At 36.5% G+C, this 25,407-nt stretch overlaps 3 protein-coding genes across 7 annotated transcripts; 1 reads left to right on the top strand and 2 right to left on the bottom strand.

Annotated features, from left to right (window-relative positions):
- Positions 1-77: 77 nt before the first annotated feature.
- Positions 78-7,240, bottom strand: LOC132645724 (protein GRAVITROPIC IN THE LIGHT 1). Of its 2 annotated transcripts, none has more exons than XM_060362885.1 (3): positions 7,068-7,240; positions 6,592-6,648; positions 78-1,599 (listed from the first exon to the last, which is right to left on the bottom strand). In XM_060362885.1, exon 3 carries the CDS (start codon positions 1,595-1,597, stop codon positions 329-331), a length of 1,269 nt encoding a protein of 422 aa, XP_060218868.1. In that variant the 5' UTR covers positions 1,598-1,599; positions 6,592-6,648; positions 7,068-7,240; the 3' UTR covers positions 78-328. The 2 variants fall into 2 exon arrangements, with proteins under 2 accessions (XP_060218868.1, XP_060218867.1); XM_060362884.1 differs by having other exon boundaries at positions 78-1,660; positions 7,068-7,239.
- Positions 7,241-10,077: 2,837 nt separating this feature from the next.
- Positions 10,078-15,122, bottom strand: LOC132645723 (uncharacterized). The gene is made up of 3 exons (XM_060362882.1): positions 13,471-15,122; positions 11,869-12,058; positions 10,078-10,607 (listed from the first exon to the last, which is right to left on the bottom strand). Exons 1-3 carry the CDS (start codon positions 15,043-15,045, stop codon positions 10,480-10,482), a joined length of 1,893 nt encoding a protein of 630 aa, XP_060218865.1. The 5' UTR covers positions 15,046-15,122; the 3' UTR covers positions 10,078-10,479.
- A 2,864-nt stretch (positions 15,123-17,986) lies between these two features.
- On the top strand, positions 17,987-22,911 carry LOC132645721 (arginase 1, mitochondrial). Of its 4 annotated transcripts, none has more exons than XM_060362881.1 (7): positions 17,987-18,164; positions 18,948-19,099; positions 19,847-20,006; positions 20,382-20,515; positions 21,298-21,507; positions 21,679-21,789; positions 22,345-22,911. In XM_060362881.1, exons 2-7 carry the CDS (start codon positions 18,959-18,961, stop codon positions 22,603-22,605), a joined length of 1,017 nt encoding a protein of 338 aa, XP_060218864.1. In that variant the 5' UTR covers positions 17,987-18,164; positions 18,948-18,958; the 3' UTR covers positions 22,606-22,911. The 4 variants fall into 4 exon arrangements, with proteins under 4 accessions (XP_060218864.1, XP_060218861.1, XP_060218862.1 ...); XM_060362878.1 differs by having other exon boundaries at positions 18,939-19,099; XM_060362879.1 differs by having other exon boundaries at positions 17,987-18,273; positions 18,939-19,099.
- The last annotated feature ends 2,496 nt before the right edge of the window (positions 22,912-25,407 follow it).

Genomic DNA, 25,407 nt, shown 5'->3' with positions numbered 1-25,407 from the left:
TACAGAGACAAAAGTGCATTGGCGTTATCATGTATATATAACAGCAAAAATATGCGATATACAATACTATCCATCAGTATTGGAAGCAAAATCAATTTCATGAGAAAACTTATAGTCGGGAATCAAGACATCTATTGTCCCAAAATCAAGAACTAAAATTATGTTCATGAACAGAAAGTTCTCCAACTTCAATTCTTTGCCTGACCATACGGAGACATCTAGTCATTACTGAAGACACATTTTACATCAGACTGACCAGCATGTAACAACAAGCACACTTGCTAGAACATAAGGCATGATAAAAGCAAAAAACACGATATACATAATATCATTCGGTAACCTTCACACCAGTTAGGTAAACTTGGCTCTGGATCACACTGCCCCTGATATAGAAACCAGGCATAACCATCAGACCAACCTTAGGCTTCTCCTCGTTATCATCTACAATGAAATTTTTCAGCACGCTTTCCATATGAACCTCTGAGAAACAACTTCCCTTCTTGACTTGAAAAACCTTAACTGGAGGATCAAATGAATATGCCAACCTTTGCAAAAGCCAAATTGACTTGGCTAGTTTCAGAAAAGCCTGATAGAAAGCTGTTCTTGGGTGTCCACCACCCATAACATAGTTTCGTTGATCCAAGTTCCCGAAAAATGCAGCCTCCATCTTTGCATGAACCACCGCTAAGTATTTGCTTCGGCAAAAGTTCCCAAAAAGGGAATCTGGACTTTGGCCTACAACATCCAGTGGATCCATTTCCCGTAATGCAAGATACTGGTGGTAAAAACTATCCTCGGTAACAGCTGAATTCTCATGTTTCACAGAGAAGAATTCATTCTGAAATCCAGAGAACATTCTTTGGCAGATATGTGATTCAAACGCATATTTCTTGTGAGCTCTCTTTGCATAAACTATATCTGGGTCAATGGAGCTTGCTGCAGCATCAAGATCCCAACCAGCAGCTTTCATCATGTTGATCAATGGCTTAGAAAAGTCGTGAATGGCCTTATAAGCAGCTTCCACTGCTGACCTGAAAAGCTCAGGAGTTAGGTCCATGGAGAAATGCCCGTTCTCGTCAACTGCATTCTCTGATTCTTTTGCTGACAAGCCCCTGAGCTTAAGGTTTTTCTCCAATTTGACACGCTTCTGATTGGCCTCTTGTATCTGCTGCTGCAGCTGATGAATCTCAGAATCTTTATTCTGAATCTCAGATTGAAACTTCTTCACCATAACTTCATATGTTTTCAACAAACTCTGCTGTTCTTGGATCTCCGCAGCCAAGCGAGAGTCTTGAGGTGAAACACAAACAGGTTTGGGATTGTGCTCCCTGTAGAAGTGCTTAAGTTCAGAGAGATTCTTCAGCTCCGAAATTACTAGTTTATCAGCAGCTTGGATTTTGTCAGGGTCATAAGGAGTATGAGCAGATTGGAGTTGAATGTAGGCAGACTTCAGAGAGGAGATATTTGTAAAAATCCTAGATACCATAGCCTCAACTGCTTCAGGATTTTGGTTTGCGGCTTCCTCCATTGGTTGCGGATGGACCTTCTGGCTATTGCTCTCACGGAGTTGTGTATCTCTTGCACCACTGGGTTGCATAGCTACTTGTAATGAGATTAGATTAGTTTAAAGCCCGACCCCTAGAAAAGTGTGGTAATTAACCTGTAAAACCCAAACTCCATCACATATGCATCATGAACCAATCACAAACAGGCAAATAAATTTCCAACATCTAACAGTTGCAGCGTCCAGAAAAATCAACCAAAGTTAAAAACAAAAATCCTTAGCAACTAGCAGCAGAGTACACTTGGGTAAGCAACCAAACAGCAAGAAAATAAAAAGCTTGGTGACACCTTAGCAAAAAAAAAACCTGGCACCATCAGCATCCATTCAGAGAATTTTACCATGAGATACTCATAAAGAGATGCAAATGTTCCTAACACATCCAGATCTGAGCAGCAGTTCACCAGTGTCAAACAAAGCAAAACTACAGGGATCCCCTATCTTTCTTCTTTTTTTTCCCCCGACCCTTCAAAATGATGTGGTTGTGAGTGTGGGATCCACACCAGATTTTGTCAACTTACTTTGGGTGCTTTGACTGCATCTATAAACAAGAAGTATAGATTGATTGGGTATTTAGTTTGATTTTTGGGTATCAGCACTCGGATCCATAACCCTGAATCCTAAAACTTAAATGATAAAGAATCCGACCTCTAGATCCGCACCCGAGTATAAACAACATACCCTATCAATTGTAAAGCCATAACTCACAAGTCATTCTCCATCAATCCTCCATTCAGCAAGGAAAAAGTTAAATCAACAGTTCAATAGTTCTATACCACCTCCTCTGAGCCTCCATATAAACACCTTTTGTAACCAATTAAGAAAAGTTTCTTCACTTGAACACTCTTTTCTTTATTGGTGGAAGGGGGTGGGGTTGACCAGGTAAGGTATTCTACACTAGAATTCTCCAAACCAACAAAAGGCAACACATGCAAAACGACCCAAAAAAAGAAAAAACAGATGACATCTTCTCAGGCATAACTGTTTGGAGTGCAGAAAACTTTGAAAAGCAACTGGTATTTAAGTGAGCTCAAGATAAAATGGTAGCGTCATATCCACTCCCCCCCCCCTGCCCCGCCCCCCATGCCAAACAACCGCCACGTATCCCATTGGCCCAACTACCTTAGAATTCTCTCTTTACCCCAAAAGACAAATGAAGCAAATTAACTTCCTTAGACATTTACATACAATTTACAGTCTGAAACATTTTTTATTCTTCTCCTTCCAGGTTAGTTCAAAGAGACACGACAGTGCTGTTCCAGCAAGCTGTACTCCTGTCATTGCCGATCTTCAGTACTTCCATGCCTCCACCACTTGTCCCATGTGGCCGGCACTATCCATGAAATATTAACCAAAATCAATACCCAGCCACAATTCTGACGTAGACCTACAATGGAATGGTATATGGCATGTTTCATTGCTCCTTATGTAAACTGGACCAACTCACCGTGATCTGTATTGCATCTCCAATTGTATACAGTATACCAAGTTTCCATGTGTGTTTTTCGTGAGGCAGGGGGGATAGATCAAGAAACCATTAACATACACCAAGATGGTCTTAGCAGTAGAGGCCGCAATTACAAGTATTCCTTATACCTCAAAAATATCTAACCACCTACCTATATGCAACATGGATTCCAAGTGAAGAACATGACCTTATTCCACGCTTGAACAAACCTTCCTTTACGCTGTTCCAACAAGTTCTCTATAGAAGGAATCCAGGGAGAAAGCTATGAATCCCTTTCCTCTCCAAATATCCCCCCCAAACACACACACGTCCCCCTCTACTAGATAGTCATAAATTCCTTATGGAATTTTTCCAGCCCCTTCCATGCCAACTTGAGTGGCCGTTCGACAGCTTATAAACAAATGATACCCTGCACAGGACTCCTTGAGTACATGGACACACTAGCTACTTTACTAATCACCAAAGTATACAGCCATGGTTATTCATTTTTCTGTATTAGTCCATTATATCACATGTTCTAGCAAAATCATATGCTCCTTCCACAACCAACACCAAAGTCAACTCCTTTTATTTCATAATTCTTCTCCATAATTTTATCCCATCGGAGTTGACACTGTGAACACTTAATTTTGCACCATTTTAATTTCTCCTAAAGTTGACAATATTTAGATGAATTTTAGTTTATTTTAATAGATTTCCCAATTTTGGTGCATTTATTAATTGCATCTCTCATTCACAAAATACCAAAGAAAAAAAAAATTTCTTTCCTTATTTGCGCATTTTAGCGTCAATTTAATTAATTAATTATCTCAGATAGTATTTAGTTTAATTAGGTTTAATGTAATTGTGAACACCTAATTTGCGCATGTGATTGAGTTGTGGATTTGGTGTTAATAGCTTATCATTAACACCTTCTACCTTCCCCCGTTCAATAGAATTCCTTACACGGTCCTTTGTTTTTGCAGACCATAACTTAGGAATCAAAAACCTTCCTTTTGATTAGGGATTCAAATAAAAGGTTACTGGGAACACCAAAACTCAATTCCAAATGGCAACAATGAATAAATAATCCCCTCTCAAAACGTCACTTCAAATGGAAACTCTTTAACACCTTTCGTTTAAACAGGAGTGAAAAAAGGGGTGTGACAGCTCAAATGCACACGATGCAACACAAACAAACTAACTGATTCTTGTCAATGGCACAAGATAAAGAGACTAAAAAGGAGAAAAAATCACAGAATCATAGGCAAAGACTTGAACAAGACAGAATAGGAACTTAATAAAATATCATCATTGGAATGCAACATTCAACCAAAGAAATAGCATTCAATACCCACCAATAAAGCTAATCATTTAACTTCATCAAAATAAAGCGAATCATTTAACCCATCTTTGATGCTAGGAAATTAACACTGCAAGGTTTTTGAGGTTACCTAATATGCAGAAAGCAAACAGCAATGAAGAACTTTGCTTTCCCTCAACAGCTATTGAACACAGCAGAAAGAAGAGCTTAAACACTTTGGTATCTTTTTAGCAACTTTTGAATCTCACGGCCGCTGCCCAGATTTGGTAGAGAAAGAGATATTTTATAGGGTCTCAAGGATTAGGGCTTGGGGGAAATTCCAACCCATGCCCTCCTCTCAAAATCAGCAAGAGGCAGTACAAGTACTAGCCAATGGGTGAATCCCAAATTTCAATTTATTACCCTTTTATCCCTGGCTTATTTTAGCCATAAGGCTGTCCTCAAACATGTCCAAAAATAGAACTCCGCAGTGTTGTTTAATCCTAGTTTAACTTACCATTAGCAGTGGTGTTTAATCTTAGGACTTTTTTCTCTTCATATCACGGTGAAAATGATCCTACCAAAGTATCTCCAATTGAGCTAAAATTGGTAAGTTAAAAAGAAAAAAAAAAACTACAACTTGCCTATGCATATTGATTCAGTTTTTATTGAGGTAATGCATATTGATTCAGTTTTTATTGAGGTACTATGATGTTTATAATCATCTTGGTAAGTATCTTTTTTTAGGATAAGTAATCATCTTGCTTAGGATTCAAGTTGCATTTTTGTTGCATATAATTAAAGTCGTGTTCTTTCACATTAAAGGCAAGTTCTGCAAAGTGGTGGTTAGATCAACTATGTTGTATGGGGCGGAGTATTGGCCAGTCAAGAAATCTCATGTTCAGAAGATGAAAGTGGCGGAAATGAGAATGTTGTGATGGATGTGTGGGCACACTAGGAGCGATAGGATTAGGAATGAAGTCATTCGAGACAAGGTTGGAATAGCCTCAGTGGAAGACAAGATGCGGGAAGCGAGGCTGAGATGGTTTGGGCATGTGATGCGGAGAGATGCAAATGCCCCCGTGCGGAGGTGCGAGAGGTTGGCCAACGACGGTTTCAGAAGAGCTAGAAATAGGCCGAAGAAGTATTGGGGGAAGTGATTAGAAAGGACATGGCGCATTTCCTGCTTACCGAGGACATGACCTTAGATAGGAGGGTATGGAGGACTCATATTAGGGTAGAAGGCTAGTAGGTAGTCGCGTTTATCCTTTCTTACGAGTAGTTATGTTGCTCTATAGTTTCTTGTCTCTTGATTTCTGCGAGTATCTGTTGGTTTATAATGGCTTATTTACTTTTACTTTCATTGTTTTCATTTCCATAATTGCTTTGATTTGTTTGTCCGTATCTGACCTTTCTTATGCTTTTTCTTGAGCCGAGGGTCTTCCGGAAACAGCCTCCCTACCTAAGGTGGGGGTAAGGTTTGCGTACACTCTACTCTCCCCAGAGCCCACGTTGTGGGATTCACTGGGTATGTTGTTGTTGTTGTTCTTTCACTCTAAATCGGAAAAGAACCTGCTTTCACTTCTCATGAAATGTTGATGATTTAAAAAGGCCTTCTTGTCGCATGGCTTTCCTGAGTTTCATCGAGGACATCTCACCCTTTTCACACAAGTCTTAAATTAATTTTCCATATCCAGAATTGGCGGTACATTTTCACATTCTACCATCACAAAACACCAGTGCTTCATCAAAGCATCAAAATTTCCTAAATTTTATCGAAGTCTCCTAAATTTTCTAACTTGCTATAAAGATCTCTCTCAAAAGGAAGCGGTTTCTCAAAATTGACTCTTAACACATTGGCCACCATTAGACCAAAAGCGTTGACACTTAACTTGGACCACAAAGATCATAAATTGGTAGCCTAGAGTAGATAATACAAAGATGTAATTAAGAGAAAGCACATATGGCAGAAAGGAATCAGCTTGCCACTGAAAGGTATCCTTGAAAACTAAAAGAGATCCTATGTTGAACAGCTACAAGGCTCCAAAATAAACTCCAAATCAGCACGAATTTGCAATAAAACTACCCGGACAAACTCAGGTAGATCAAGAACCTCAAAGAGGCACTACTCATACTATTGGTTCCAAGAAAGCAAGGAAATTGCACATAAAAACGTCTCTATGAGCGGTGCTACCGCGAAAATTAAGTAAACAGGGACACAGTCTTCTAAGTATGATAACAAAAATTAGAAAAAAGATAGAGATAATCTGAATAACATACCTAAGAAAACTACACATCAACGCCTGAAGGTGTCCAACATACATAATAACCTTAATACTGCAAAAAACAGAAAACATATCAAACATAACAAAGCAATCTTGTTTACTCTGCAAGATTAACAAATATAAACATCTAACTGACACAATTCTTTTCACAAAACAAAAAACACCATTTAGCCCATTTGTCATTAGAAGCTCAAAAATCATAGTAACCGCTTTCTTCATCTAGTTCTTGAAGATGGGACATGGATATGTTAAGGATGTGTCAGTTACAAATAACAATAAAATCCCATTAAAACAATCAGAGAATAAGGCAAACCCCTTAAAAAGTTACTAGGTAAACAAAAAAGATTGCTTCTTTTTTTTTTTCTTTCAAAGTGATGGTATTAACCCTAGGAAATGTAGTGTCAAGAAAACAAGTTATGTAAAAACCCAAAAGAGGTAAGAAAGATTGTTAAAATGAGAAAAAGGGAGTACCTGATCAGAGATCCGTTAACCGGAAGTGAAGAGCAGAGTTTAAAGTTATGAGTTTTCCGACAATATCTCAAACATTGGGAAGCATCATCTCTCTTTGCTTTGTCTGTTTTTTTTTTATGCTTTCGGTGCTCTTGCACGCCTGTTGGGTTTGGTGCTTTCTATAATTAATTTGATTGTCACCCCACTTGCTATTACTGTAGTAATAAAATAAAATATATACTTCCCTTTCTGGGGAATTTCTATGACAGATAATATTTCGATTTGCCCAATTACTATATACCCTTTGGGGTAGTTTGGTTTAAGGTATAAGGTGGGTTATACACCATTAATTTTTATACTATGTTTGGTATAAGGTATAAATTAATGTTGGGATAAATTTATACCTTGTACCAAACATGATATAAAAATTAATGCTGGGATAACCCAGCTTATACCTTCTTAACCCACTTATACTGAGTAGATGGTATAAAATAATCTCAATAAATGGGATAAATTAGTCCCGGGATTATAATCCCGGGACTAATGAGTCCTTAAACCAAACGACCCCTTTTATATATTGTCCAATATATTATTTCCCTTATTCCCACACAGGGTTTAATCCTATGGTACGTAGATTAAGAGCTTTAATTTATTTATTTTTAATAACCGTGTTGTTCGTGTTAGCTTGTGCGCACTTCAATTAATTTCATAAATATTTGTCACCATCCGCCAATAATAGGTGCTTTTATGACAGATCGGAAGAAATCACCTGGTGTTTTTATCATCATTGGGATTTAAACCTGAGGCATTTTGACTCTCAACCTACCACTAAGTCATATCTTGGGTGCAAGAGCTCTTTTCAAAAAAAGGATATTAATGTCTAAGCATGTATCAACATCGTATTGAAACGAGGTGGGTGGAATAGAGGCTCGCCTCCAGGTATTGCGCGATAAGAATGTGTTACCTACGCTTAAAGGTAGGTTTTACAAAGTGTTAGTTAGACCAACATTAGGGTGGAGTGTTGGCCAGTCAAGAACGTGCAAGTTCATAAGATGAAGATAGCGGAGATGAAGATGTTTAGATGAATGTGTGGGCATACCCGGAGAGATATGACTAGGGATGAAGTTATACATAACAAGGTGAGAGTGACATCAGTGGCGGACAATGTGAAGAGGATGTGTGAGGACGCGCCAGTAAGAAGGTGCGAGAGGTTAGCGGTAGCAGGAGTTAGGAGAGGTAAATATAGGGCGAAGAAGAAGTACTAGGGCTGGGCATAAATACCGAAAACCAAAAAACCGAACCGAAACTTCAGCAAACCGAACCGAACCGAACTAGTTTGGTTCGGTGTTTGGTGTCCACCGTAAAAAAACCGAAATAGCCGAACCGAAGTTTGATAAAACCGAACCAAAAAACCGAACGCACACCGAAATTTAATACATTACCCAAAAAATAATTAAAATAGTCCAGACCCATTAAGTTTAAAGCAAAAAAAAACCAATTGTAATAAGTCCTCTTTTGCATTTGTATCCCTAATTTTCCACTTCAATTGAGAAAATCAAATATCCTTAACAAAGAAAGGTAATTAGAATATGTCTTTAGGATTAATGTATGTCCTTTATGTGTTTTCTTAATTATTCTTACGGTATGTATATAACACCTAGTAATCCTATATCATGATTATAGTTTTCTGTTCTTATGTATCCTGTTTGTTTGATTTTGATTTCAATTTATCAGTTTTATGTTTTATTGCTTTTGAGAATATGAATTAGTGTCAATGGAATCGCTTCTAATATTATATCAAAAAAACAGAATTGAAAAAACCGAAACCGAACCGAACAGAACTTTAAAAAACCGAAACCGAAAGAACCGAACCGAACTAGTTTGGTTCGGTGTTCGATGTCCACCTTCAAAAAACCAAACCCGAAATAGCCAAACCGAAGTTTGATAAAACCGAATCGAAAAACCGAACGCCCACCCCTAAGAAGAACTGGGGGAAGTGATTAGATAAGACACGACACAACTTCAGCTGACTGAGGACATGAGCTTAGATAGAAAGATATGGAGGTCGAGAATTAGGGTACAAATAGTATTTAGTTATCGCGTAGTATCTTATTCTTCGATGTGTATTACTATTTGTTGTTGCGTTTATTTTGCCTCTTGTTATTGAGAATATTATTTAGTAATCACGTAGTTTCTTACTCTTCAATATGCATTAGCATCTAATGAACATTTGCATTGTATCTTGTTATTTTGCTGCTACACTTTTATTATTTGATTCGAGTCCTTTTTCTGTTCTTTTCATTTTCTTTTCTCTTATTTTCTTCTCTTTTCATTTCTTTGAGTCGAGAGTCTTTCGGAAACAATTTCTTTACCCCCACAAAGGCAGGGATAACATATGCTACATCCTACTCTTTCCAGACCCACTTTGTGAAATTACATTAGATATGTTATTGTTGTACAGTTATAGGTTATAGATCATTATTAGATTGACTTGAATGGCTGACCTTATACGATTGACTTCACATTGAAAACTGATGTGACCAGAAAGTGGAGTAGCTTTGCTACAAAACCATACCTTTGGCTCTGTATCATTTTAATCAAGGCTGACAGCAAGACATTGTGAAATACTCATTCTTGCTTTTCAAACATTTCAACTCTTACTTTTATCAGTGTCGTTTGGAACCCACTCACATATATATACAATAATATGCCGCTACTTTCCACCCGTATAGAGAATGAATGAGTAACTACACCTACAAAAAGCATAAACCACTGGAAAGAATAACCCAGTATTAACATTTAAACCTCAAATTTTCTACTTTTGCCCACTTTATTGGCCGGTAGACCACATCAAGGGTGTTGAGACAAACTCTTCTTAGACAATTTGTTCAGAATGCCTGCCACACCCTTGGGTTGTGAGACAGACTTTTCTTAGACAATTTGTTTAAAATGCCAGTCATGATAGCAACACCAACAACCACCACCGCCACGAGAAATAATGAAACATCAATGCTAATGAACCATTCAAGTATTTCTTTTGAAAATGCCACATCTTATACTCATTGATGCTCGAAAAGTTCAAAAAATACGAGAACCAAGAGAACAAAAGAAACAGAATTTAACCAGCCGCATGAAGTCCACATATATCAGAGGAGATGCTGCCATGCTTGAGAGAGAGTAGAGGAAAAATGTTGGTTCTGTAGAATGACGGGATTGGCATAAGCATAACTTGATAACATTATGTACAGCAATTCAACTGTGCTTCCTAACTATATATTGTAACATGTCCTGACATACATTTTCTTCTACCTTTAAGTTTGAGGAATTTTTATGTTCTCCCTTTTCTTCTGAAGAAATATGAGCAGTGAACCTTCTTGCAACACAAGTTATGTGAAATTCAGCGTAATAGCTTGTACCCTCGCTACTCTTCAGATCATGCATCAACGCTTGGGCCTGGGTATGCTGGCAGACTCATTATCCGCTTGTCAACAACAGGACCTCCAACTGTAAAATGATAGAGGCTCTGATAATTTGATCCTTTCAGCCCAAGAACTTCATGTACTGGCAACGGTCAAGCAAAAGGCAGCAGATTAGTTGCAATACAACATCCAATTAATCTAGTCGAATACAGTTATCAAGCCAAAACATGACATCATCTACTAATTATCTGGGAAAAGAATGGGGAAGATTAAAAGGGGAAATGGCAAAGATCAAAAATGATGATAATGCATATGTTCGGGTTCACATTTTGCTAATATAATTACTAAGATTTTTTATACTTCGGAAGTAGCACATACGTTAGGTTTTCTATGTAACATATTCTTATGGAAACACAAGGTGATTTATACAGAAGGTGTTTTTTATTTATTTATATATATATAAAAGGAAGAAGGGAAAATTACAGCAAGAATTACAATAAGCTAACCCTTTTTTTCTAAAACTAATAAGCAAAGCCCAACATCCAATTATGATAGACTAATGCCTGAATTACCAGCATCAGAAAATAGGATATGCAATGAAGCCTTACACTGATAAACCTTGCAGCCTCTAATTGCTCTACCTTCAAGCACTAACTGGTCTGCAATTCTGAATTTCTTTCTGGCCGACGTCTTACATCTAGCTATTTTAGAAAGGAGAGTGTCGGCTATACCCTTGCTTCAAGTGACAATGACCTACTCTTTCCTTTCAGCAGAGAGCTGCTACACACTTTTGGACTACAGTATAATCATACTCAGATGAACCACTTATTGTTACCACATAGTCCGTTGTATAAGGATTTTGTTCCTTTTCCGGGTGCCTATCTATTTTCGATATTTTATTTTTTCCCCTTGTTCTTCTTATTTGGAGAGTCGTGGTTTGAAGGGGTGCTGTTGGTGATGGGGAGTGATTGATTGGCGTATCGTTATTCAAGCTAATAGCTGGATTCAATCAGAACTGAAAGGATATGGCATGCAGAATTAGGATGTTGCTTGTTACCAAGTTCATGTTACCCCTTTTTTGTTTGGATACCAAGTTCATATTACTATGGGACTTTCTCAATGTCCTCTTTCCTTTTTCCCTTTTCACTTTCCCTTTTACATTTTTCGGGATGTCTTTTGTTCTTTAAGACTAGGAAAGGGCAATTATCTGGAACCAGATCAGAATATCCTTTTATGCATCTTGAACATAACATACAATTCTAACAGGATGCTACTGACTCCAGCTTCATGAAATTATTCCTAGAAAAGATTGCACAAGGAACGAGACTAATCAAGGCAAGTGCAATTCCATGTCCTGTACTCCTACTACAAGGTAAAGATAAAAAGAGAGGGTAGAGATATACCAGGATCGTCAAAGAAACAGCCAATTCCAGTAGCAGAGATGCCAACTGCATGCGATTCAAGATACAAAACTTGGCCGAGAACTCCTGTCTCCCAAAATAACCGTGGGTACATCCAGGAACCCTTGTTGCGCAAAGTGGGCTCAAAATGTGCAATCATACCCAAGCTGAAGCAGCCATCACCAGCAATGTCCTGTATAATAAATATCCATCAAAAAGGGGTCACTTGAAGCACCACAAGCAACAAATGAGCTTGATCTGGTTGTAGAGTCCAGCTAGCATCAGAATTCTACATAATATGGCAAAATTGAAAGAGAGAAAACAAGAAAGGATCATCTCCATTTGCCATAAAGATATATTAAGTTGGACAAAAAGTTTGCTTTACACTAGTCTTATGCTTTATTTCACTGGGAGACACGTACTGATCTCTAGTTGAAGAATGGAAACATTTCATCCAAATGTATACTCATATTTCTACAGAATAGAAGCACCTCGTATGACGGAGAGGGGAAAAAAAAGAAGTAAGATTTTTCGGTTACTCAATCAAGATTCCTTTTACAATGGTAACAGCTAGTTATAAATTTTATATGTTTTTACAATGACAATTTTTTTCGAAAAGTTTCGGCCACAATGTCAATATAGAGGATGTTTGGATTGACTTATTATAAGGGTTTTGGCTTTTAAGCTCTTTTTTCTACTTTTTGTGGTGTTTGGGAAACATAAAAAGTGCTTTTAAGCACTTACTTACTTTTTGATGACAAGGGAACCTGTAACCGCTAACCTTTGGGTGCGCACAGGGTAAATCCCGCTCCTGTGCAATAGCCCGCAAACCACACAGGAGAGATAACTCGCACTAGGCAAGCCCCGTACGACGAGCTCGACCCAGAAGGAAAATCTCCTGCTATCGTAGGCCGGGGGTTTCGAACCTGAAACCTCCATTATGGAAGCCCCATGTTCAACCAACTGAGCCACCCTTGCGGGGTTTTAAGCACTTACTTTTAGTCAAAAAAAGTACAAAAATAAGCTAAAAGCCAAAAGTTGAGTATTCCCAACTTATGGCTTTTAGCTTATAAGCTATTTTTAAAAGCCAGTCCAAACACCCTCATAATAGGAACCATAACTATAATGTTAATCTGTGTTGTGCAAAAGCACATAATAACGAGATATTAGAGAAGGGGGGAATGAAAGTTTGGATATGAAGCAAAAAATGTTACAGTACTATATCTTTTGGTCCTGAGAATCTCATCACAAAATACGTGCTGAATCACATAAGTTATCCGCAAGGATGATCATATACTAATATCAAAGAACAACAACAATTAAACTTCAACCCCAAACTAAATGGGTTCTGCTATGTGAAAACTCAATATCTGTTTGGATCCATTTGGTCCTGTTTCATTCCAGCATTTAATTTTTTTTTAATCCCAACTAACATGACTTATCAATCGGAAACAGCCTCTCTACTAAGGTAGGGGTAAGGTCAGGGCACACCCTACCCTCCCCAGATCCCACTTGTGGGACTTCACTGGGTATGTTGTTGTTGTAACATGACTTATCAAGAAATCCTTACTAATATGATCATATTAAAGAACTGAAAATAAGTACCTGATGGCATGATAATCGTTTTGAAAGCTCCTTGCAGTCGCCCCTGGCTAGCTCATACAGAGGAAGATCATCAGGACAACCATCTGGTTTCACCCATTTGAACTGAGCTCTAGTATCTTTCTTAAGATCCTCCAAATGGTTCTCATTTCTAACCAAAAAATATAACCCTTTTGGCAAGCCAACAACTCTATGAACAAACATAGCAGCATGGACTTCACTATCCCAAGCAAGTGACCTAAATGGCAATGCCAGTTGTCTAACATGTTTCTCTCCATCGCGTGAACCAGAAGGCATACAATGCAACAATATCTGATAAAATGTTTCTTTGGCCATTTCGGTAGAACCATCCATATCCACTGCGCTCCTCCTCTTTCTAATCACTTCCCTTAAACTGAAATCCTTATAACAGCTTTCACTAAATGTTCCGCTACTCTGAAATGGATCAACTACTGATCCATTAAACATTGTTAATGGCTTTTTCGATGCTTCAGCTGTTCTATATATAATATCCCAACAAATGTGTTCTTTACTAAGCTGATTAGGCTTTCCCTTCCAATCCAAACCCGAAAACTCCGAAAGAGCACAACTCAACTCCTTATAATCCATTTCAAACTCACTCACTCCACTAGGAAAAACCAGAAGAACACAATCTGGATGTTCAAATTCAATCTCTGGCATTTTCCCTTTTATCGGTCGAGACGGAATTTCAAACTTAGGAAAAATTCCAAGACCTGTTAACTTCTCTAAATCCTCATAACCTAATCCATCAAGAACTTTGACATCCCATCCAAGACCTGCTGCTGCTATTGTAACAGCAGCAATAGCATGACCAACATCATGATTACAATACCTAAATGCCCTTTCACCATATTTCCAAGATTCCCTCCAAAATATAGATGATAACCCAATAAGGAAAGAGTTCTCAGGGAAGAATCTTGTGAAAAAACTAGATTGGAATTGAGCTCTAATCTCCAAAGAATGTTCTTTTGGTGCATAATGAGCTACAAAACCTTTATCTGACAGTGTTTCAACAGGTGGACAAATAATATAAGCTTCAGTTGGATGAAGATTACCACTACTAGGGTTTACACGAAGTGACCAAGTTGAAAAACCAGTAGATTTCCAAGCTGATAAGGCTAAAGAATCATAGAAAAGCTGAGAAATTGTGAGTTGTGAAATGGGTTTTGGAAAAGGAAGAGTCTTGAAAATTGAGGAGTAAAGTGGAGATGATTCTTGAGAAAATGGAGGGTGTAATAAAGGGATTAGTGGAGAAGATATGTAACGGCGAAAAGGGTTGGGTTGATTTGCCCAATCAAGACCACGTGGACCTCGAGAGTAGTTTGTGAAAGAGTGTTTGGTTTCTTGGTGGTATTTCAAGACTTGAGATAATGAAGCTTGTTTTTCTTCATCTTCTTGTTGTTGATCGTGATGGTCTAATTGGTGAGGAGTTGTTTGTGATGATGAAGTGGACATGGAGTGGATTGGGATTAGTCTTCTGGTGGTGGTGGTGTTGGGAGAGAAGAGAAGAGGTTGACGGTGGAAGGGAAGAGGAATTCTGTGATGAAGAAGAGGCATATTTCTTCTGTTGTTATATTTTTGTTTCCATAACTGTCAACCATATTTTAGGCAGGGAGTATATGTTCTGGAGAAGAATTTGGAATGTTCCAATTTTCTAGTTTCCTGGATCCATATTAGCATGACTTGCTCCGAACTGCAACAAATAGGGTCGGGCCTAGAGTTTCAGGGGCTACAAATAGCCCAGATGTAATATCAGGGCTAGAGTTCTTTTTCTTGTGCGAAGTGCCATTCAAATGCACTGGTCTTTAATTTTTGGCCTTTTCGTCTAATATCGTGAGGTTTTGGATTTTGAATCTCGGCTCACTAAAAAAGTAATTTCGTTAAAGATAAAGTTTTATAGCAAAGTTAGGCCCGTTCGGGCCGAAGTAAGACTTTAAGGAAAAACTCTGTCGTATGATAGAATTTAGGCGTGCCTTAAGGTAGAGTTTGCCTCAAAATTCTACCTGATCAAGCAGAGTTTGAGTCAAACTCTGCCTGATCAGGTAGAGTTCAACTGCAAACTCTGTCTGAAGGTAACAAAATTCTGCCTGTCTGCCTCACGAATTCAAACTTTTACCTTGCAATATTTTTTTAAAATTTTTTGATTGAGTAGAGGTTCGAACATGAAATCAAGGGGTTTTAAAGAAGGACAAAATTAAAGACTACCAATTTAATGGCCAAAAATTAAAGACCACCCCAAAATAAGGACATTATGCGAATTGCCCGCTAGAGTTTGACCAGAGCCATATCGAATGGGTCATTTGCACTTCTGTCCCTATTTTCCGTTGGTGTTTAAGTTTTGTCCTTCAAATGGACTGGTCTTTTAATTTTTCTCCCTTTAGCAATCAAACTTATGCCTACGGGCGATAAGTTACGAATTTTAATACCTATAAATTGTGCCCACGTACATAAAAAAGTTATATCCCATTAGGCATAAATTCAATTTTAAAAGATAGAAATTAAAGACTAGCCCATTTGAAGGCCAAAAAGTAAAGACCGGTCCATTTTAAGGGAAAAAAGTGCAATTACTTCAGATCGAATCCTTAGGTTTTTGACCTTAATTTAGTGAGGCCATATACAAGATGGAGCACAATTCGAAGGACAAATACAGAGGCAGATCTAGAATTTTAAGCTTGTGGGTTCTCAATAATTTTTTAACTCTAAGTTTTTCTTGTTTCTCACTTTTTTTTTTGTTTCAAATTTGATTTGAAATATTGAAATTTGGGTAAATGTAATATTTTATTAGGTGATTTCTTTTCTAGTTGACTTTGTCATGTCTTTTTTTTTTTTTTTTAACCAAAAAAAAAAAAAAGAGCAAAAAATGTGAAGTAGTAGTTTTCTGCCTTTTGCGTGTTAGAATTGAGAAGCGAATTGAATTTTAAAAAATAGTCCATCGAGTTTTGACTCCACGTCTGCTCGAGGAAGACCACTCAACAGGTCCCTTCCTTGCCATCAAACCAACCACACTTTTAGTTGTGAGTTCTAATCTGCAAAATCTTATAGTCTTCATATATTTTTCAACATAATTATGGGACCTGCAATGATAGGTGTGGGTTCCGCTACTGTAGATCCGCCCCCGGTCAAATATATTCTAGTTTGAGTTCATTCCTAATTTTGTGTTTCGACCTGATGCAGTTTTTAGTATATATCTCTATTTTTTAGTTGGGTCATGTGGATTCATATGTAGGAGTTGAAGTTTATGATCTTTGAATTGTAAATCTTTAATTTATTGATAAATTAATAATCTATATGTTCTTAATAGATTTCTTAAACAAATAGTATAAAATTTGAACGAAATCTAAGTTTGGCCGGACCCACAAGATATAATCTATCTCCACCCGTGGGTCTATATACCAATGTATATATGCATGTGTAAAAGTGAAAACATCTATAGCGCCTTTGTAAGGGTTAATACCCTTTAATATAATTCTCGCACATGATACATATAATCTCTTTAGTCGAGAATGCATTTCCGATCAGATGACCGAGAAGACTAACCAACATTGTTACTTTGAGTCAAGTTTTATATTTAAAAAATATATTTATCAACTTATAATTTTTTTTTTATAAAATATATATTTATAGGTCAAGTTTTATGTTTTAAAAAAATTAAAATCATGATTTGAAATTCAAGATTTCAAATCGTGACTTTTCGAAAAACTTGAGATTTGAAATTATGATAGGAAGTTAAATTCAAAGTATGATCAAACGCCTACTAGTCACACCCTGGCCTTACCGTTAGAGTTCGGTGTAGTTGGCCAATGAGATGGTGTCAGCCGCCCAATTGCGCACTTCCGTGACTGTTAATGGCACATAGAAGTGCGTGATATGCAAGGGGAAATGAGCCAAAATGTGGTTGATGTCGTCAGTTGCCTAATTTGGGTAACTGAACTCATTTCCGTTCACCATCTCAACCTGAAACCTTTTAAGGTAATGATCTCGATCACTTAAAAATTGTATGTAAGAAAATAATTCTTTCAGAGCTCTTATATATATATAAAAAAATTACGTGTAAAAATAAAATTTCTTTTTATAAAAAATGTATAAACTAAAAAACAAGTTTGTAAAGAGTTACAAACCCACTCCGTCCATATCTTTTACTTTCTCCGTCCCAATTTATGTCTACTTTTCTTTTTATCAAGATTTAGTTTATTAAAATCAACATTTAAATATTTAAAAGTTATATGAAAAATAAATAATTGTAATTTGTGTCCTGCAATATGATAAAAAAAAATACATTTTTAAAAGTTAGTCAAAATTATTTTATCATTTACTTTTTTGTTCTTTATGATTTATTTGATTATCAAATTAAACTAATACAGTAATTCTTTATTTATTACTAATAACTATATTAGCAAATCAAATTCAAAGACTTTTTGGCTGTTGGTTGGATATATATCCATTTCACCAGAGGGATCAGGGATGGATTGGGTTTAGCAGTCAGTGATTACGTGTAATTTGCTCTAATCTTGTTCCCTTAGTAGTTCTCTATTTTCACACTCCATTCGCTGCAAACACCAAATCCCACTTGTACATAATAAAGTAGATGACTTTATTCTTAGCTCTTCTCTTCCTTGCCTCAACTCGTTTTTAGACTCAACCATTACCTTTTCCTTTTTCATCACTCTTTCTTGAAGGTATCATTTTCTTGCTTTGTTTCTCTTGATACCTAATTTATGACCCTTCAAGATTTAAACTTTTGTTCTTGAATTTTTTATCTTCGCGCTCTGTTTTGTTGCAGAGAAAGTAAGTTTGGCTCTTTTTGTGAACCATAAGTTTGGAATAAATAATATGGAATTGAAAGAAAGTTGCTTTCTTTTTTGTTGATTAACCAAAGAATAGCTAAGAACTGGAAATTATATGGGTATATCAACATGGGTTTGGCTTGACTTGAGAAAATTCCTACTTATGGGGGATCTGAATAAAAAGTTTTTTTTTTTTTTTTTGTTTAGGCATATAACTAATCTTCTTAGTTTCTGTTTCTTCCCTATTGTTTTTCCACTATCTGGTGGCATGACTCAACAATATAGACCTTTCTGTATGTTCACAATTTTGTTGACGACAAACTATTTTACCAGCAACTACTGAAGAGGTGTTCTTGAAAAAGCAGATACTTAGTTCCTGTAAATTTCACCATAGTTTGCTTGAAATCTTAACAGACTTGTGGAGGATGTAAAAGAAAATGTCTTTTTTGAGCGTCCTCTCTTCTTTTTGGGATATCAATAGGAGAAGACAGCAAAATTTGGTGGTTGATGTTTGCTCATAAACATGGTAGATAACTTTTTATATCTGGTTCATTTGTTGTGTAGTCTCATGCCTAGTTAGTTCCTCTTTGGGTCGCTTTACTCTTATCTACTTTGCAGCTTTGGGTTTCTGCATTTTTGGTTTTTTTTACGGACTGGAATTTGTAGGATAATCAGAATTAACAAATATGAAGAGTGCTGGGAGGATGGGAATCAACTATATGCAGAAACTGCATGCATCAAATGTTCCAAAAGAATTGGTGGAAAAAGGACAGAATCGTGTTATAGAGGCATCTCTTACACTTATTCGTGAAAGAGCAAAACTTAAGGTATGTATGGCTTGAAAGAATGTAATGTAAGATGCTTCGCATTAGTATAACTTAGTTCTTTTTTTTTATTACTACAGTTAGCGAATTGTTGATGTAATATTATGAATAGAACCTTTTGTGTAAAAGGTCTTAACAGCCTAAGAACACTGGTGGAAAGCTGTCTTTCAGATTTATCTTGGTGGTCCTTAATGTTGCGGGTGTGTATAAATTCAGCAGTGCTAATTCTCATGCAAATTAGTTTACATATGATGATTTGATAATCATATTAGAAGAAAGTTTTATATATGATTGGAATTGACAAGCATGACTAAACATTATATCAGCAGCAGATATTTTCAAGATTTTGTATTGTTTCCTTTTATTGTAGGTGATATAGGTTGTTTACCATTTAAAAAACACAGTGTTCCCTTACTGTCTGATCTGTGTCCCTGCGTTGTAACTTAATTTAGTCACACATATGAAATGGGAAAGTGGCAGTTGTATCCTAATACGTAATGGTCTATTTCTTCATCATGATTAAGGATAGATAGAACTTAGGTTTGTCAGGGGAGAAGGGAGAGAAAGAAGACAAGCAGCTACTTCAGTTTTATTATCTGACAAGATATTAGCGCTTACTTTTTAAGGGTTCTTGTTTCTCATTCGGGTTGACCCTACTGGTTTGCTGTACTGAATTGTTTCCTATAAGACCATTGATACGTGAATGAGTGATTTATTCCCTTGCCGATCTTTTCAAGTTACTTTTTATAGGGAGAGCTTGTTCGTGCTCTTGGAGGTGCTGTAGCCTCGACGTCTCTTCTTGGAGTTCCTCTGGGACATAACTCTTCATTTCTCCAGGGGCCAGCATTTGCCCCTCCTCGTATACGAGAGGCTATCTGGTGTGGCAGTACAAACTCCACAACTGAGGAAGGTAAGTCAAAGTTATCTACCTGTTAAAACGATTATTTTTCACATTATTTAATTTGTATAAGATGAGTTTCAAAAGACTATAATTTGTTTTGGGGATTACCAATCACAATCAAATATTCAGTAAACAGTGGGTTAAGCTTTATATTCATTCTATTCAATATCATTCTGTTCTGGTTGAGATTTTGGTTATACTTTATGGAGAGAGCAAAGAGATGCAGTCTAATTAATTGCATAGGCAGGCATTCAGTCTAATTTGCTAAACCTCTTGATTGTTATTATCCACATTCTTCATCATAGAGTCATGTATTGACATTCCTTTAGCTCAATGCTATTGGAAGTTTGTACTTTATTTAAACAAGTAATTTCTATTGTGCAGGAAAAGAACTAAATGATCCACGCGTCTTAACTGATGTTGGTGATGTGCCAGTTCAAGAGTTACGAGATGCAGGCGTAGATGATGATAGCTTGATGAGTATCATAAGTGAATCTGTCAAGCTAGTTATGGAGGAGGTAATCCATCGTTTATGTAATAACTTCTGGGGAAGTATTTGTGCCCTTTCTGCAGGGGAAGAATACTAATACAGTAGGCCTTTGCTAGGATGGCAGGAGAGGCTCCTGCACCCATTAAATTAGGGAATTTATGAAAATCATTTTTATAACAATATATAAGACTTCCAACACCCCCCTCCCCCTCCCCGCCCAAAACTAGTAAAAACAGTTTTTTTTAACGTCCTAATTCCTACCTGCGCCATTCTGAAATTATGGCTTTAATTGTAACTCTTTACTATATTGTTCGGAGTTACCAATGTAAAATTAGTTTTCTCGCCTTCATCCATATATCTATGAAAAGTTAAAAAAAGGAAAAAGAGAGTTCTCTTCATGGCCCCATATGCTGTTCTCATGGAGCTTTTATCCATAATATGATATCTGAAGTTGGAAAGACCTGCTTGAGACAGTTTACTCATACCAATATGTTTATGCATCAAACTATTGTGCCTTCTCTGTGCTGCTACAGTCGTCCTGTCAATTTTTATCTCATTGAGAACAAACGAAAAAAGATCTTCAGTTGAATGAAAGAAATCATTTCTGCTCAGCTGTTATTCAATGAAGCATCAATACTCACTTTTGTCGGATGACTTCCCCTTGCTTTTGAATCGAAACGTTTCTTATACTTTGGTGATCTACTGAAAGTAGTCTCTTTTTAGGCAAGGTCTGTATGCTTCAGTTTCTAATGTTTTTTCCTTTTACATATTTATTTGCTTATTTTAATTCCCCGTTTTGACTCTTTTCAGAATCCATTGCGCCCCTTGGTGCTAGGGGGTGATCACTCCATATCCTATCCTGTTGTAAGAGCCGTGTCTGAAAAGCTTGGAGGACCTATTGATATCCTTCACCTTGATGCTCATCCTGACATTTATCATGCCTTTGAAGGAAACAAATATTCACATGCATCAAGCTTTGCCCGAATAATGGAGGGTGGTTATGCTCGACGGCTTCTGCAAGTAATATAAGTTCTCTTTATAGACCAACTAAGCATGTGTAATTCTGTATACTATTTCTTATTGCGATAGGATAAGCTGTTTAAAGATGTACTCTTTGGGTTTACAAGGAGCTTAATCCCATGAGTATAAACAATAGAAATTGTTTACCAGAACACTTGATCTTGTTTGTAGGTCGGAATCAGGTCAATTAATAAAGAAGGTCGCGAACAAGGAAAAAGGTTCGGCGTGGAACAATATGAAATGCGAACATTTTCCCGAGACCGCCAATTTTTGGAGAATCTGGTCTGTCTTTCTTTACCATCTCTTTCCTTTCACTTTCGCTCTTGTTTTTTCTGTCCAAATTACAACTTGCAAATGTGTTCTGAATATGTCTATTCCAGATGCATACTATGAGCCCGTTTGGATTGGCTTACAGCTTAAAGCTGTTTGCAGCTTATAAGCTGAAAAAAATAAGTTGGGGTAGTCCAACTTATTTTTTTTGGCTTATAAGCTGTTTTCAGCTTATAAGCTGCTTTAGATAAACTAAGTCAAATGGGTTCAATTATTTTTTTGAGCTTATTTTAAGCATAAAATGACTTTAAGCTGGCCAGCCAAACACTCAAAAAAGCTGAAAACAGCTTATAAGCCAACTTATAAGCCAATCCAAACGGGCTCTATAATATTTCTCTCTCGGCCTTTGTATATCCTACTATAAGCTATCCCCTTCGATTTCAGTTTTTGCGGGTAGTTACCAAATGTAGAAACTGCTAGTCTTCCGTTGTCTATACGCTGGACTTTTCATTATTTATTTGCTTCATTGATAATCTTAATTGGTTAATATTATTCTTGTAAATTCAGAAACTTGGTGAAGGTGTGAAGGGCGTGTATATCTCTGTGGATCTTGACTGTATGGATCCAGCATTTGCTCCTGGAGTATCTCATATAGAGCCAGGCGGTCTCTCTTTCCGTGATGTTCTAAACATACTGCATAACCTTCAAGCTGATGTTGTTGGTGCTGATGTTGTTGAGTTCAACCCACAGCGTGATACTGTTGATGGTATGACGGCAATGGTTGCTGCCAAGCTGGTAAGAGAACTTACTGCCAAGATATCCAAGTGACTGCACAAGTTATTCTAAATTTATGAAGGAAGCAGTACTATGCGTCCTATAGAGACGGCTAGATTTATTCTCATCTTTACTGGGAAGTTTGACAGAAGATAAGCACCAAAGAAAGTGTTTGTTCACCTTATTGTAGCACTAAAAGCAGATTAGAACTTGAAATGGAAGTATTAGGTAGGCCTGGTAGATTCTCAGTTTCCTATTGCAAGATTGAATTGGGCAATGGGGATTATTTCATGTCATTTATTGGTATTATCTGTAAACTTACCTCTCAAAATAAAGTTATCTTCGCGGAGTTCCTTATGAGGTAACTGTGACACTTATATCTGGTAATTAGTGCAATCTTTGTTATGTATGGATGTTGTTAATCCTGTATCTATCTATATCTATACTATATTTAAAGCATGAAACGTTGAACTTAAAAGTCAAATAGCTTAAATACCCTTCTATTAAACTAAGTATTCTATTTCTAAATTTAAAAAACTGACGCCTACTCAATAGTCACAACTCCCAACCCTTTGGTTCAATTTTTTTCCATTTACTTCCTGGTGTCAATTCAAATTAAGGTGGTGTCTGTTCTCTTCAAACTACTTAGCACAATTATTGGAGAATGAATTCCCACAAATTCAAGTCTGTAGGATACCAAGAGAAAAGCAACAATTAATCTTATTTGATTTTTGGGACTCATCAACGTAACTTCATCTACTTAAAGAAGAAAAGATGAATAATTTGGCCAAGTTTTCTTTCATGTCGTGCTTCTGTATATCACAAGTAACAATGATTTATCCAATAATGACTAAAAAATTACCTTTAAGAGCAAAGATGCCCATTTCCCTTCTAATTAGCTATGGTAACATATTGCTATACAATATGTCATCTACTCTTCTATGTTTATTAGAGTGTTTTTTTTTTTTTTTTTTTTTTTTTTTTTTTTTTTTTTTTTTTTTTTTTTGTAACATTGGGTGTTTTTTATTCTACAAAACATTAAACATTACTCCCCCGTCCCAATTTACATGAATGGTTGATCAGTTTGGGGAGTCAAATAATTTTTTATTTGCCTCAATTTTAAACATAGATTCTTCGAGTATTTTATAATAAAATTTACATATTTAGAAACTATATAAAAAGTACTATAAATCTGCATAATTAATAATTCACAGTATATGAAAAGAGTTGAAGAAAATTATAGTCAAAGAAAGGGTTGTTTGACTCCCTAAACTGATCAACTTTCATATAAAATTGGGATGGAGGGAGTTTATGGCATAAAAAACTCCCTAAGTTATTTTTAACCCTATTAATTTTTAAATCTAATAATGTATTAGCAAACGTTAGGCCAATATTTGATTGAAGGTGGAAGAAAAGAGTATCTTTATATTGAAGATGTAAAAATGTATTTGGATTTGCATGCACTTACTTATGACACAATAAATTTCACATGATTGGTATAATTTTGTGAGTGAAAATCATTATTTGGAAATACTTCTGAAATATGTTTTTCAATATTTTACCAGTATTTCAAATACGGAGTAATAAATTTTAGTATTTGCAAATTCCGATCGATTGATTCACAAAACTAAACTTAACTGTTCAGATTGAGCACGACATGAATACAATTTGTTATGTTCCAAAGAATAACGATGTCGGAAATACAATAGATGTAAAGCCAATGGGTTCAAACAGTTTGAAAGATTTTTTTCATATTATCATCACCGAGTGCAAATATTTTCATGAAGTTTCAACAGGCTTGGACCAAGATTGTAGTACATTGTGTGATCTAATTATATAGTTCTTCAATTTATATGTATTTTATTGGATTCAATAGATAATTATGTCACATCTTTAACTTTTTTCCTTCTTTTTTGTTGTCACTGAGTTTTCATTGTATTTGACAATTCTAAGCCACATAGAAATTGAACAGAAAAAAATTAGATTTTCTATTCTAATAAGCAACAAAATGCGAACTATCAGATTTGCGGCAAATAAACCCATGAGAAATAAGAAATGCACTGAAGCGATGAAACCAAGTTTGAGGAGCTTGTTTCAAGCCATAGATGGCTTTGGTTAGCTTGCAAACATCGAGTAGGATAGTCGGGATGAATAAAACCCGAAGGCTGCTTCATGTAGACTTCCTCAGTAAGGACCCCATGCAAAAATGCATTTTTAACATCCAACTGACGAATTTTTCAAGATAAAGAGATAGCAAGGGAAAGAACAATTCTCACAATTGTTGCACGAATAACAGGGCTACATGTCTCATGATAATCGATACCAGGTTTCTGATGAAAAACTTGTGCTAGAAGAAGTGCCTTGTATCGATAGACCCATCTGAATTACATTTTATGCGATATACCCATTTACAACCGACTAAGTTCATGTTAGGGATAAAAGAAACAAGGAGCAAAGTTTTATTTTCCAAAAGAGCATTAAATTCATCTGCCATTGCTCGATGCCACTTTGGATTTTTCACAGCTTGAGAAAAGCTTGAAGGTTCTTGTTCATGGATATTAGCACTCAAAGAAAATTGTTTCTTTGGCTTAGAAATACCAGACTTAGATCGAGTTTGCGTTTGATGCAGGGGAATGGTCGATGAAGAAGTTGAGAAATTAATAACAGGTAATGAGGTAGACAAAGGTGGTTAAGAACCTATAGGTAATGTGCCATAAAAGCACTTTTATGTCTTTTTTGGCGTAACACACTAGATAAACATCTTTATTTGACCTCAACTGACAATTAAACACTCTAACTTTGAAAATGCACATCTAGACAGCTCAACTCATATTCACTATGTCAGTTGAACCCTCC

The sequence above is a fragment of the Lycium barbarum genome, chromosome 6 (genome assembly GCF_019175385.1).
Source record: "Lycium barbarum isolate Lr01 chromosome 6, ASM1917538v2, whole genome shotgun sequence".
In the NCBI taxonomy this organism is placed as follows: Eukaryota; Viridiplantae; Streptophyta; class Magnoliopsida; order Solanales; family Solanaceae; genus Lycium; species Lycium barbarum.
This window is presented reverse-complemented; position numbering and strand designations above follow the sequence as displayed.

Bases quoted from the DNA above. Each gene is read 5' to 3' on its own strand.
- LOC132645724 (XM_060362885.1), bottom strand. From the start codon at position 1,597: ATGCAACCCAGTGGTGCAAGAGATACACAACTCCGTGAGAGCAATAGC.
- LOC132645723 (XM_060362882.1), bottom strand. From the start codon at position 15,045: ATGCCTCTTCTTCATCACAGAATTCCTCTTCCCTTCCACCGTCAACCT. The intron at 12,059-13,470 runs GTACTTATTTTC...TTTATTATACAG, and splicing joins AACGATTATCATGCCATCAG to GACATTGCTGGTGATGGCTG. The intron at 10,608-11,868 runs GTATATCTCTAC...GACCGTTGCCAG, and splicing joins CTGTTTCTTTGACGATCCTG to TACATGAAGTTCTTGGGCTG.
- LOC132645721 (XM_060362881.1), top strand. From the start codon at position 18,959: ATGAAGAGTGCTGGGAGGATGGGAATCAACTATATGCAGAAACTGCAT. The intron at 21,508-21,678 runs GTAATATAAGTT...TCTTGTTTGTAG, and splicing joins ATGCTCGACGGCTTCTGCAA to GTCGGAATCAGGTCAATTAA. The intron at 21,790-22,344 runs GTCTGTCTTTCT...TTGTAAATTCAG, and splicing joins GCCAATTTTTGGAGAATCTG to AAACTTGGTGAAGGTGTGAA.